Genomic DNA, 14,264 nt, shown 5'->3' on the forward strand with positions numbered 1-14,264 from the left:
CCCTACCCCCCTTCCCTTTTGGTAACCATAAGTTTGTTTTCTATGTCTGTGAGTCTGTTTCTGTTTTATAAATAAGTTCATTTGTATCTTTTTTTAGATTCCACATATAAGTGATATATGATATTTGTCTTTCTCTGTCTGACTTCACTTAGTATGATCATCTCTAGGTCCACCCATGTTGCTGTAAATGGCATTAGTTCATTCATTTTTAGGGCTGAGTAATATTCCATTATATATATATATATATGCCACATCGTCTTTATCCATTCATCTGTCGATGGACACTTAGATTGCTTCCTTCCATGTCTTGGCTATTGTAAATAGTGCTGCTATGAACATTGGGGTGCATGTATCTTTTCAAATTAGAGTTTTCTTGGTATATATGCACAGGAGCAGGATTGCTGGATCATACGGTAGCTCTATTTTTAGTTTTTTAAGGAAGCTCCATACTGTTTTCCATAGTGGCTGCACCAATTTACATTCCCACCAACAGTGTAGGAGGGTTCCCTTTTCTCCACACGCTCTGCAGCATTTATTATTTGTAGACTTTTTGATGATGGCCATTCTGACTGGTGTGAGCTGATACCTCATTGTAGTTTTGATTTGCATTTCTCTAATAATTAGCAATGATGAGCATCTTTTCATGTGCCTGTTGGCATTTTTTTTTACAACTTTATTGGAGTATAATTGCTTCACAATGGTGTATTAGTTTCTGCTTTATAACAAAGTGAATCAGTTGTACATATACATCTGTTCCCATATCCCTTCCCTCTTGCATCTCCCTCCCTCCCACCCTCCCTATCCCAACCCTCCAGGCAGTCACAAAGCACCGAGCTGATCTCCCTGTGCTATGCGGCTGCTTCCCACTAGCTATCTACCTTACATTTGGTAGTGTATATATGTCCATGCCTCTCTCTCGCTTTGTCACAGCTTACCCTTCCCCCTCCCCATATCCTCAAGTCCATTCTCTAGTAGGTCTGTGTCTTTATTCCTGTCTTACCCCTATGTTCTTCATGACATTTTTTTTCTTAAATTCCATATATATGTGTCAGCATACAGTATTTGCCTTTCTCTTTCTGACTTACTTCACTCTGTATGACAGACTCTAGGTCTATCCACCTCATTACAAATAGCTCAATTTCGTTTCTTTTTATGGCTGAGTAATATTCCATTGTATATATGTGCCACATCTTCTTCATCAATTCATTGGATGATGGACACTTAGGTTGTTTCCATCTCCGGGCTGTTGTAAATAGAGCTGCAATGAACATTTTGGTACACGACTCTTTTTGAATTATGGTTTTCTCAGGGTATATGCCCAGTAGTGGGATTGCTGGGTCATATGGTAGTTCTATTTGTAGTTTTTTAAGGAACCTCCGTACTGTTCTCCATAGTGGCTGTACCAATTCACATTCCCACCAGCAGTGCAAGAGTGTTCCCTTTTCTCCACACCCTCTCCAGCATTAATTGTTTCTAGATTTTTAAAAATTATTTATTTATTTTATTTATTTATGGCTGTGTTGGGTCTTCGTTTCTGTGCAAGGACTTTCTCTAGTTGTGGCAAGGGGGGGGCCACTCTTTTTTTTTTTTTTTTTTGCGGTACGCAGGCCTCTCACTGTTGTGGCCTCTCCCGTTGCAAAGCACAGGCTCCGGACGCGCAGGCTCAGTGGCCATGGCTTACGGGCCCAGCCGCTCCACGGCACGTGGGATCTTCCCAGACCGGGGCACGAACCTGTGTCCCCTGCATCGGCAGGCAGACTCTCAACCACTGCGCCACCCGGGAAGCCCGGAGGCCACTCTTCATCGCAGTGCGCGGGCCTCTCACTGTCGCGGCCTCTCTTGTTGCGGAGCACAGGCTCCAGATGCGCAGGCTCAGTAATTGTGGCTCACGGGCCCAGTTGCTCCGCGGCATGTGGGATCTTCCCAGACCAGGGCTCAAACCCGTGTCCCCTGCATTGGCAGGCAGATTCTCAGCCACTGCGCCACCAGGGAAGCCCTGTTTCTAGATTTTTTGATGATGGCCATTCTGACTGCTGTGAGCTGATACCTCATTGTAGTTTTGATTTGCATTTCTGTAATAATTAGCGATGATGAGCATCTTTTCATGTGCCTGTTGGCATTTTTAAAAACTATTTATTTTATTTATTTTTGGCTGTGTTGGGTCTTTGTTGCTGCATGCGGGCTTTCTCTTGTTGCGGCAAGCGGGGGCCACTCCTCATTGAGGTGTGCAGTCTTCTCATTGTGGTGGCTTCTCTTGTTGCAGAGCACAGGCTCTAGGCATGCGGGCTTCAGTAGTTGTGGCACGTGGGTTCAGTAGTTGTGGCTCATGGTCTCTAGCGCAGGCTCAGTAGTTGGGGCACACGGGCTTAGTTGCTCTGCAGCATGTGGGATCTTTCCGGACCATGGCTCGAACCCGTGTCCCCTGCATTGGCAGGTGGATTCTTAACCACTGTGCCACCAGGGAAGCCTCTGTTGGCCATCTTTATGTCTTCTTTGGATAAATGTCTGTTTAGGTCTTCTGCCCATTTTTTGATTGGGTTGTTTGTTTTTTTGATATTGAGCTGTATGAACTGTTTGTTAATGGTTTCCTTTGCTTCCACTGCCTCATATTTAAGAATGAGACCTTGCTTCTGATTAAAGATGGTGGATTACACACCCATATTTACCTGTTTCTTCTACTAACCCCACAAAACAAAAATAAATGGATAAAATAATAAGTAAATAAATAATACATTGTAAAAAGGAGAAAACAGTTACAAAATTTTGGAAGTTAGGAAGCCTATGGACCAATGGTCACTGACTTTGCATATCCCAGAAAGCTAAATCCTAAAGTGATGTGGGAGAAAGCCAAAGGCAAACTATTGATAATTTTCCCTGTGGACCACCATCCTTTTCTCTCTCTCAAGCTTTCTTTCGCACACATACACACACACAGACACACACACAGGTTTGGAATAGGAGGCACCAGGAATCTCTGGACATGGGGGTGAAGTGGGGCTGAAAATAGGAAGATAGGTTGAAAGAATGGTAAAAATCTGTTAGATCCTGTCTGGCTTCACAATCGTCAGATGACTGCCCATCTCTGCTATATACAACCTGATAGAAGACTGAAGGTTTATTCTCTAGAGAGGATAAAGCAGTCTTAGTCTGGGGGACAGTAAGTATAATTGAGGTACAGAGTACCACACTGAAAACAGGCAGTAAATGAACGTTTACACATTAAATTGAGGCACTTTAATATGTATCAATATTAAACAATTAAATTCTCCCAACAGCCTTATAGGTGTGGGTGTTATTGTTTTTCCTGACTTACAGAGGAGAAAACTGAGGTGCAGTAAGACTAAATAAGTTGCCTAATATCACATAGATAGTTACAAGAGAATATTTATAACATACATACATATAAAGAAGAATGCTGTAACAGACACCTATAACCCAACCTCCTACCATTCAGTTTACCAAAAAAAAAAAAAGAAAAAGAAAAGAAAAGATAAAGAGAATATTACTTTTATCTTTGTGTTTTTGCTTTTTTTTTAACCTTTACCTTTTGAGTTGTGTTCCTTCAAAACCCAGTCCCATTCTTTTCCCTCTCAGATGTAACTGCCATCTTGAAATTTGGGTTTATCTTTTCCTTGCTTTTCTTTCTTTCTTTTTTTTTAAAATAAATATTTGTTTATTTATTTTTGGCTGCATTGGGTCTTCGTTGCTGCGTGTGGGCTTTCTCTTGCTGTGGCGAGCAGGGGCTTTTCTTCGTTGCGGTGCGCGGGCTTCTCATTGCGGTGGCTTCTCTTGTTGCGGAGCATGGACTCTAGGCACGTGGGCTTCAGTAGTTGTGGCATGTGGGCTCAGTTGTTGTGGCTCGCGGACTCTAGAACACAGGCTCAGTAGTTGTGGCACACGGGCTTAGTTGCTCCATGGCATGTGGAATCTTCCCGGACCAGGGATCGAACCCATGTCCCCTGCATTGGCAGGCGGATTCTTAACCACTGCGCCACCAGGGAAGTCCTCTATGAGATTTTTATAAATGAGGAAATTACAATTAATAGTGGGGCTATGCTTTGCTTGAGATCACATGTTTACATGTGGTAGAGCTTAGATTTGAACCAGGTTTGTCTGATTCCAAATGTTTCAGTATGTAACTGGGTGGAATATCATAAGTCAAAGAGCAGAAACATGGTTGTTTCATGGCTGTTGATAAATATTGCCAAATTGCTTTCCAAAGGATCGTACTGGTATAAAATACCAGTGTATCAGTTCCATCACAATATCTTGATCACTGAGTATGTAATAAAAAATTTTAAATTAATAGATATAGGATTATTATTCTATATTGACTTTCTTAAGAATGAATGATAATTATATAGTCCTACTTATGCAGACAGTCTTTTTCCTTGCCCATTGATATACTGAGGCCATATTTATTAAAAATACTTTTCCGTTGAGCCCCCTTGTGTATTAATGGAGGTGAAGGAAGATAATAGGAGTTAATTCTGCCCCTATCCTTTCCACTGATCAGCAGCTTGGTAACATCCACCCAGATGATACATTCTGGGTCGAAAGTTGAGTTGTTATTTACGTTCACTAAGGGATCAAGATAGGACACCACAGGTTGACTACCATCTTTGGGGTTCATTTGGTATAGTATGTCTACATCTACTTTTATTTTAAAGAGGATGCCTTTCCTGGACATACCTGACCCTTAACTTCAATATCCCAGAGTTCTGTTCCTAGACTTGGATGTTCATAACATTCTCTAACCCACTCAGGGCCAGCCTATCCAAAGGACTCTCCTGTTCTGCCAGCCCAGGTGTAGGGTTTTGGGGCTTCCATGTGTGCTGTAGAAAGCCCAAAGAAGTAGACTTGATCTGGGTCAGTTCCAGCTTGGGTGGAACTACACTGTGAATCTCCCTTGGATGTCAGAACCAGGGACAGCTCCTTCCATTCCTCCCCCTGCTGCCCCTCCCCTGGCTTAGGCTGGGGAGAGAATGGGCAGATTTGGGAATGGTGTACTTCTCTAGCCTCTTCTCAGTGTTTCTTGCTTCCTTCTTTATGCTAGGATAGCACTACTGATAGTTCCTGGTATAAGTGCTCTTTCTTACTTTCAATGCTCTCCGTTAATGCTGCTTAGAATGCCTTTCTCCCATCCTTCCTTTGCCTGGCTAATTCCTGCTCATCCTCCCAGGCCTGTTTAAGTAGGTATCTCTTTTAGGAAACCTACCCTGATTATCCCAGACTGAGTTAGACATATCTCCTCTTAGTTCCCATGGCACCCATGCTTGCCTTTGTCATACTCAAAATTGCATTGAAATGACCATCTGTGCTGTCCAGTGCAGTAGCCACTTGCCACATGTATTAAGCACTTAAATTTGTGGCTAGTCTTAACACACCAGATTTCAAAGACTTATATAAAAAATGTAAAATATTAATAACTTTTTATATTGATGACATGTTGAAATGATAATATTTGGAGGTTAAATAAAATATTAAAATTAATTTCACCTGTTTCTTTTTACTTTTTATAATGTGGCTGTTAGAAATCTAAAATTACAAATGTATCTCACATGGTATTTATATTAGATAGCACTCAACTGTATGTTTGTCTCTTCTTAGGGGTAGGAACTGGCTCTAATACATCCTTATCTCTTTGTATTTCTAAAGCTCAATACACAGGGAATGATGGAAATACCTGATGCTAGTCCTCAGAACTTGGGGCTGGAAAACAAGGGTCCAACAGACATCATTACATTATTTGGTTTTTCCATCCAGGAACTTGGCATCTCTCTCTACTTAACTCACTTTTTCTATTTAAGAAAACTCTCTTTAAGAGTTTTCACTGTCAACTCTACTTAACTTACTTTTTTCTATGTCTTATTGATTCTTACAGATTTTCTCATAGAACACAAGCATCTCTCATTAAATTTATTTCTAAGTATTTTAAATGAGATATTTTACCCTTATAGTTTCTAATTAGTTATTACTTATACCAGCAGTGAATGCTATAGATTTTTGCTTATTTTCTTGAATTTTCCACTTAGTCTTACTAATTTTAAAATTAGCAAGACTGTATATTCCTATTATATAATTGCAACAACTGCAATAAAGATTTTTTCTTAAATACTCAATTTTATTTCTCTCTCTCTCTCTTTCTCTGTCTCTGACTCCCTCTGCTCTGGCTAAAATATCCAAAGCAGTATTAAAATAGTATTAGTGGTGAAGAATGACCTCATTTATTACTTAAAAACAGGAAAGCAGGGCTTCCCTGGTGGCGTGGTGGTTGGGAGTCCGCCTGCCGGTGTGGGGGATGCAGGTTCGTGCCCCGGTCCGGGAGGATCCCACATGCCGCGGAGCCGCTGGGCCCGTGAGCCATGGCCGCTGAGCCTGCGCGTCCGGAGCCTGTGCTCCAAAATGGGAGAGGCCACAGCAGTGAGAGGCCCGCGTACCCCCCCCTAAAAAAAAAAAAACACACAGGAAAGCATCTCTGCTTCTCCACTAGCTAAAGACAGATATTCTATTGTTAAGGATGATTGATTTTAATTATTTTTATTAAGAATGGGTCTTAAAATTTATCAAATATTTTTATCTATTACAATTATCCTGTTTATTTTTTGTTAATCTACATATATGGTATATATTTATTTTTGAACCATCCCTGAATTACCCTTATGCTTGTGATATGCTGCTCTTTTAATAATAATGTCATATAGTGTTGTAAAGAGTGTTGACCCTGGAACCATCCAGCATGGGTTCATGTACTGCCTCTGCCAGTTGCAAGCTGTGTGATCTTGAGCAAGTTACTTAGCCTCTCTGTCTTCATTTTTTTTTTTTTTAGTTTTTAAAAAAATTTATTTTATTTATTTTTGGCTGTGTTGGGTCTTCGTTGCTGCGTGCGGGCTTTCTCTAGTTGCGGCGAGCGGGGGCTACTCTTCGTTGCGGTGCGCGGGCTTCTCGTTGCAGTGGCTTCTCTCATTGTGGAGCACGGGCTCTAGGCACGTGGGCTTTAGTAGTTGTGGCACGCGGGCTTTAGTAGTTGTGGCACGCGGGCTCAGTAGATGTGGTCACGGGCTCTAGAGCACAGGCTCAGTAATTGTGGCACACGAGCTTAGTTGCTCTGCGGCATGTGGGACCTTCCTGGACCAGGGATCGAACCCATGTCCCCTGCATTGGCAGGCGGATTCTCAACCACTGCGCCACCGGGGAAGCCCTTCATTTTTTAAAAAATTAATTAGTTAATTTGGCTGCGCTGGGTCTTAGTTGCAGCAGGTGGGATCTTTGTTGCAGTGTGTGGGATCTTTTTTAGTTGCTGCATGCAGGATCTAGTTCCCTGACCAGGGATCGAACCCGGGCCCCCTGCATTGGGAGCATGGAGTCCTAACTGCTGGATCACCAGGGAAGTCCCTCTGTGTCTTTATTTTTAATGATAGTACCTGCCTGTGCTGTTTATTGACCTGTTGCTTCTTAGCCCAAGCACACCTATATGTTCTATGATGCACCAGGATTTTTGTGAGGATGATGTGAGTTAACTTATGTAAAGTGTTGGAACAGTGCCTGACACTTAATATTAAGTAAATACTTAATAATGTTAAGTGTTAATATTATTATCCTAATTTTAATTAATCTCTTACAGAATTCTGTAGGCTAGTATTTGACTTGTGATTTTTGCATCCATATTCCTGAGATCTCTTTTTGTAATATCATCATATGATAAGAGATGTGGATCTTTATCTGCTATTGTGAACAAATTAGGAAAATTCCCCTTTTTCTCATGTTCTAGAACCATTCATATAACATGGAACAGAATTATCTCTTTAAGGAATGGTTGGAAATATTACACAGTAAACCTTCTGGGCCAGATGCTGTTTGGTAATTTTTGATAATTTTCTCAGTGTCCTCATTAATTGTTGCTCAATTCTTGCTTTTTATTCTGTTTTGAATTTTTTAAAGGAAAAAAATTGTCGTTTAAACTTTTGATCAGGTATCAAATTCATTAGTCTATAGTTATGTAAAAAATTCCCTTGTATTTGTTAAATCTCTGTGATGAGTTTTAAAATTGGGGAGATAAATATGTTCACTGTCTTGATTGTGATGACGGTTTCACAGGTTGATACATATGTTAGAATTGATTAAATTGTATACTTTATGTGCAGTTTATGTATGTCAATGATAGCATAATTTAAAAAAGTCTACCAATTGCATAAGTCTTTTCAAAGTACCAGGTGACATTTGTTAATTCCATTGTTCATGATTTCTGATTTTTAAAATTATCTCCTGAAATATTATATAAGAAATACATTATATTATAGATAAAAAGAGATGGTGCATGCAGGAGGTGTTAGTGATTCATTTTCTGATAATAGGGTATACGATTTGTTTTATGTCTACTATACTACCTTAATTTCATTGTTCCCAGGCTGTTTTTTTTATATTTTAAAAAAGGAAAGTATAGATGGAGATACAGTTTTTTTCTTAGGCCATTCTTGTTGTTTTGGGGCCAGGAAACTCTGGGTTTAGGGAAGTTGTGTAAGTGGAAAGATCTGAGGTCTGGCCTGCATAGCAGAGGTCCTTGGGTGTGACTTAGCTATGGATTGAGATGGAAGGATTGAACTGGAAACAGAAGGAGCCAATAGCTTTCTGGGAAGGTACATCAGGAGTTACTGGAAGAAGTCTGAATAAGAAAACAAGATACTATCTGGAATTCCTTTATACTCTACCACTTTGCCTAGCCAAGAGTGAAATCCTTGATGATGAAGACACTCTGCAGAGAGACCCTGCAAGGCCAGGACCAGGCTTGACTTCACTAGCCACTTTGGAGGTGGATCAGAATAGTGACCAGTGCCTTTCCACAAAGTTAAGTGTGAGGCTTCATATTTAGAACAGGGGATTCAAACTCTTCTTAAGGAATGCTGAGCTTCTAGCTTAGTTACACCAAGGCAAAGATCTTGCTATTTCTGAGGATGTTTTGATGCCATCTATTTGATACAGATCAACCCAAATTTACTGACCATTCTGGGCACAGCTTGTGCCAACCACTAAGGGGGGACAGAAGTGCATCTGATATGGTCCCTGCTCTTAAAGAATTTAGAATGTAGTACAAGAGACAGACAGTAATTATGGTAGTAGCCAATACTTCACCTGCATTCTTCTAGGTACTGTTCTAAGGTCTTTATATATATTAATAACAGTCCAATGAGGGAGGTACTATTTTCACCCCCTAAAATAGGGGAGGAGGAAATTGGGACACAGAGAAGTTAAGTAATTTTCACAGCTAGTAAATGGCAGCACCAGGATTGGAACCAAAACAGTGTGGCTCTAGAGTCTTTGTTCTTAACTTTATCTTGTAGAGCAGTAGTTCTTCAAGTGTGGTCCCCAGATCAGCAGCAGCAGCCCCATCTGGAAACTTACCAGAAACATGTATTCTTTGGGTCCCACTCAAGACCTACTGAATCACAAATTCTGGAGGCGGTGCTTAACATTCAGTGTTTTAACAAGCCCTCCAGGTGATTCTGATGTCTGCTATTTGAGAACCTCTCTAGAGAAAAGCAAAGCATACTATGAAAAGTGTCAGAAATTAATCTTCCCAATGGGTAGCGACTGGATATGGTCTCTCTCTTAAGTTTCTAGCCTTCTGCACAGCATCTAGTGTAAAGTAGGCATCAAAAAATACAGATGGATGCATACATATGAATGAATATATGGAAAAGTGATGTTTGAGCTGGGGTCTCTTACCACCTATCAATTGATGCAGACCAAATAGGAGAAATGTTCCCCGAAACCATGAGACCAGCAAGGAGGTAATTGTGATACTTTTGGCAAGGTGTGGTAAAGGTCTGCACCAACACAAGGAGCCATCAGAAGAAAGTCAGGGAGATCATGCGAGAGCAGTTCAGGAGGTAACCATGTCAGGTCTTTGTGAACAGCTGTATAGGGGAAGAAGCAAGGGAGAGAGAGAAACTGTCATTTCTGGGATGAAGGTGCCCTTCGCAGAGACAGGAGGTATAGGACAAGCACGTTTGTGGGGGAAAGATAGAGTTTGGTTTTGGACTCTTGAAATTTGAAGTGCTGGTAGATCCAGGTGGAGCTGTCCAGCAGACACTTGGAAATATGAGTCTGAGACGTGGTTGGAAATAGAGATTTGGAAGGATAGTTGAGCCATAAGAATGGATGAGACCTTTAAGGGAGAAGTGGGGAGTGGAATGAGAAGAGATCTGGGTTTGAAACCATGGTGAACACTGTTATTTAATGAATCAAAAGCAAGAGGGGGGCGCTTGAAGAAGGCTGAAAAGGGCTTAGGCAATAGGAGACCTCAGAAAATGCTGAAGCCCAAGTAGAAGCCTCAAAAACGAAGGAGAGGCAAAGTGTCAGATGCTGCAGAGAAATAAGAGTTGAAAATTATCCTTTGAATTTCGACACAAAAAGTGTTTTAAGTGACATGGTGAGGGCAGAAGCGGATTGACTGAGTTCAGGCGTAAGCTGTAGATGAGAGAGTGGAGACAGGTGTTTCCCAGGTCCCGCAGGTAGAGCTCAGGAGCTGCACTCAAGTTGAGACTGCGACATCTTCCAGGGTAGGCAGTCTCATTCGTTTCTGTGGTCTCAGCGCCCGGTAGTCGGCCTGGAAGAGAGGGTGGCGTCAGTGAGTTCAGTGACTAGGGACGGAGAAAGGCTTCGCGGAGGCAATCGCTTGCAGCCGAAGCTTGAAGGATGAGGGTGATTGGGAGGAGAGGTGGGAGGCAGGGCCCCTGGGTGACGGGGCTCTCGGAGTGTGTGAGGGTGACCTGGGAATGAGGTGGAAATGTGCGCGTGGCCCTGTGTGAAGGGGGAGGCTGTGTGTAGGCTTGGAGGGACAGGTTTGGGGAAAAGACAAGGCCGGAGGCTGCTGCGGGGGGTTGTCCTCCCGCCCCGCCCCACTTAAGCCACTGCGTGGTTCCGCGGCGCCTTTACCGGAGCCCTCTCGCCGGGCTGCATGGCGACGGGTGACCGCCAGGGGCCGCTGCCTCCGGTCCCCGGTGCCCCCGCCCCTCTCCATTGGCCTTTGTTGCTGTCGGAGCGCCCCGTTTGACTCGTTCCCGTCCGCCCCCTGGGCCTGGCGGTCGCGCCTGCGCACTGGCAGCTGGCCGGGCGCTAGCTGGGGGAGCTGCTGCAGGCTCCGCGGCGGCGGCTGCAACGGAGGCTGCGGGGGCGGCGGCGCGAGCGGCCGGGCTTGGGGGGGTAGCCGAGCCCGGCCCGGGAGCCCAAGCAGCTAAAGTGCGGGGTACCTAGGCCCTTCACGCTGGACTCCACAGTCTCCGGGCCGCCTGACCTCCGCACGGGTATATGGGATGGAAGCGGGACCCTCGGGAGCAGGTAAGGGCCCCCGGCAGAGGGGCACGGTGCATGCTCCAAGGACTAGGGGACTCCCGCGTGAAGAGCAGGATTTCCGAGTGAGGAAAGGTTTCCTGAGTGAGGAAAGGGGCTCTTATGAGATGGGGGGCCCAGTTTGAAGGGGGCTGTGTGCAGTTCCGGGGGAAACCTTGTGAAGGGAGCTCTGAGACGGGGGCCATTTATCAAAGGAGGCTGTATGCACTCCTGGAGGTGGGAAGTGCTCTGGGAGAAGGGCCTCAACGCACGTAGGGACACTCGGAGATCCCGGGAGGCCTAGGGAGAGGCCCGGCAGGTGGCAGGGGGCGGGCCCCAGGTGTCCAGGAGAGGAGGGGGTCGACACAGATGGGCCCAGAGCTGCCGCATGCCGGGGGCGGGGGCTCAGCCGGGCTGGGCTGGGCTGATGTCTTTTGGGAGAAGGCGCCAGAGCTGGGCTGTGAGCTCCGCCCCAGCCGGGCCTGACGCGGGGGCGAGGGTCAGGGGGCAGTGGGTGGGGATCCAGCCCCGGGATCCCCCCCCACCACCCAATCTAGGGAGATGGAGCGGAGGCGCCGGAGCATGCGCGGAGGTGGCAGCTGGAACGGGTTGCCCGATGTGGTGGGGGCGTGGCCGCCCGAACCCCCCACCCCCAGACCCGCAGGTTGGCTTGGAAAAAGGAGCGCACTGTTGGGCAGTCTCTCTTAGGTTATGCTGGCAGAGTACAAGTGGAAATGGGCCCCTTCCCCATCTTGGGGCTCTTGCACTTGGCCCTGAAAACCTTCAGTCATAATTTGCCAAGAATAGGTTGAGGGAAACTGCTAAAGTGCCTTATTCTGCCACTGGGATGAGGAAAGACTGGGATGGAAGCAATGTTTTAGGTTATGGACGGGTTTTCCTTGAAGACAGGCCTTAAAAAATGTGTTGGTTACTGAGGTACCAAGGCCAGGACCAGGTTTACCTAGAAGGGGTTTTCTGCCTGGTTTGCCCGGACCAACAGTGAGCAGAGTTGGGATCTTTTAATCCAAGGAAAATGACCTCTCTATTGAATGTCTCCTGAGTCGACAGCCTAATCTTTCTATAGCTTAATATTTTTATGTTTGTTGTCCCCCACTGAGTATCTTTTCTTTTTCCTCTCTCTACTCCCCAGAAACTGTCAGGGCCATGTTATTAGACCCAAGGTCGTCAAGCTAGCCTTTTGTCACAAATAAGTTGTTTGGGATAGGGGGAAGTCTATAGCCTTCACCATGGTGTCCCAGGTGATAGCCTTAACTTCTCCTTATTTACAATCAGGAGAAAAGGCGGTAAGAATAGAGGAGAAACTGAGGCAAGGCTGTCCCAAGAAGACCAGAGACCCTGGATGTGTTGTGTAGTGGTGGCACCTCCTGTGTCCTGTCTCTTACCCTTTTGATGGGAGGAGCAGTCTGGACCTGGGAATCCTTTAGGTCTTGTCTCACTACTTCCTTCCATTTGATCTCGGGGGCGGGGGGGTGGGGCGGAATAGGATTTCCATTTGGGACAGGAATTTCATTTCTCGTTGAAGCATCTTTGTCTTTTATACCAGATCTAATCCCCTTAAGGAAATAGCTCCTGCCGACTCATTCAGTCATCCATTCAGTGATCTATAAGTACTTAGTGACTACTTTCCCCAGGACAAAAACAACCTTGTAAAGGCTGTGTAAACCTTAAGGTGGGATGCAGGGAGCAACTGACTTCAGAAAACGACTTCTTCCTTCCCTTAGGCCCCTTTCTCCATTCCAGGAGCTCTCCTGGTTTTCTGGGCTGGAGACTACTTGCAGCAACCCAGGGACTAGAGTAGTAGAGGTCACAGAGGTCCAGATGGATTGCTGGGAGCTGGCACCCATACCAGCCTGCTAATGATCTATTATGATGAATTCCTAATGGTCTCTAGAGTGATGAAAAAGTTGACTTCTTTTTTGGTTCATGCTACATATTTATAGCTTCTAGGGAAGGAACTAGAGCCTGGTATCTGGAGTTGGCTGTAGCCTAATGGGGCAGGCTTTACCTCATCAAAAGGTGTAATTGAAATTCATTCTGGAAGCTGTGAGTGGAGGGATCCCATAACTGCCTCCTTCCTAGGCTCGGACTATTTTCTTGGAGGTTTGAGGACACAGTATGTACACAAAGCAAGGTATTGTTGCTGGCTTCACTGGGCCAGGTGTGCCTTCTGTGCTCAGGTGTGTTACAAGCACATATACTGGACTGGGAGCTCCCAGAGGGTAGAGGTGGTGTCTGATTTATCTGTGGAACCAACGAATGTCTAGGCCCTGACACAAGTACGTCTTTATTTTTTGAATTGAATCACATTCCAGTGTGAACATAAATGGGTTAAGCACATGTGTGGATATTTAATAATTTGTGTGTACTCAGTGTGTGGACAAATTCTTTTTGGAACGATTGGCCTTTTACTCTTTGCTTACCGGACAGCTAACCCAGCCTTGAGTTTGTCTTTTGAGTGGGCTAGCTTATTGGGAGGTATGTGGGCCTCAGAACTGCAGGGAAGGAATCCCTGAGCCAGGCCTTTCAGCTCTGTTACTTTTCCTTCTCAGGGCTGGTTGAGGATGGGGGAGGGGGAGTGTCCTTTTCATAGCCCCTCCCTCCTTGCTTTTGTCTGCAGGGAAGGGCCCCGCCCCTTTCCCCCAAGGCCCAAGCTTTGTCCTCTGTGCTGGGGCCCTCATCTGCATCACAAAGTGGCCGTCTGTCCCTGTCTGGGTCTGAAGGGAAGTGTCTCCCTTTCTCAGACTAAAAGCTGGGGGCAGGGTGGGGTTAGGGGAGGAACTTTGTACTGCTGTAAGGCTTGCAGGGGAGTGGAGTGGGAGAGAGGTTCTCTCTTCCTCCTGCCTTCCCTAGTTTGGGTATGAAGGGGAGGGTGGGGGCTCCCTGTTTTTCCAAAGCCTCCTAGGAGTGGAGGGTGC

General features: G+C 45.0%; 1 protein-coding gene across 2 annotated transcripts in view; it reads left to right on the forward strand.

The window, feature by feature from the left end:
- Positions 1-11,312: 11,312 nt before the first annotated feature.
- The window catches only part of LOC307049155 (protein argonaute-1), a gene marked incomplete at both ends in the record, with an annotated part of 29,285 nt that continues 26,333 nt past the window's right edge, over positions 11,313-14,264 (forward strand). For both annotated transcript variants that reach the window (XM_079698555.1, XM_079698556.1), the window contains one exon: positions 11,313-11,337. In XM_079698555.1, the coding sequence (XP_079554681.1) occupies positions 11,313-11,337 (25 nt within the window). The remainder of the gene's footprint in view (positions 11,338-14,264) is intronic.

The sequence above is a fragment of the Hyperoodon ampullatus genome, assembly GCF_949752795.1.
Source record: "Hyperoodon ampullatus genome assembly, chromosome: 2".
Classification (NCBI taxonomy): Eukaryota; Metazoa; Chordata; class Mammalia; order Artiodactyla; family Ziphiidae; genus Hyperoodon; species Hyperoodon ampullatus.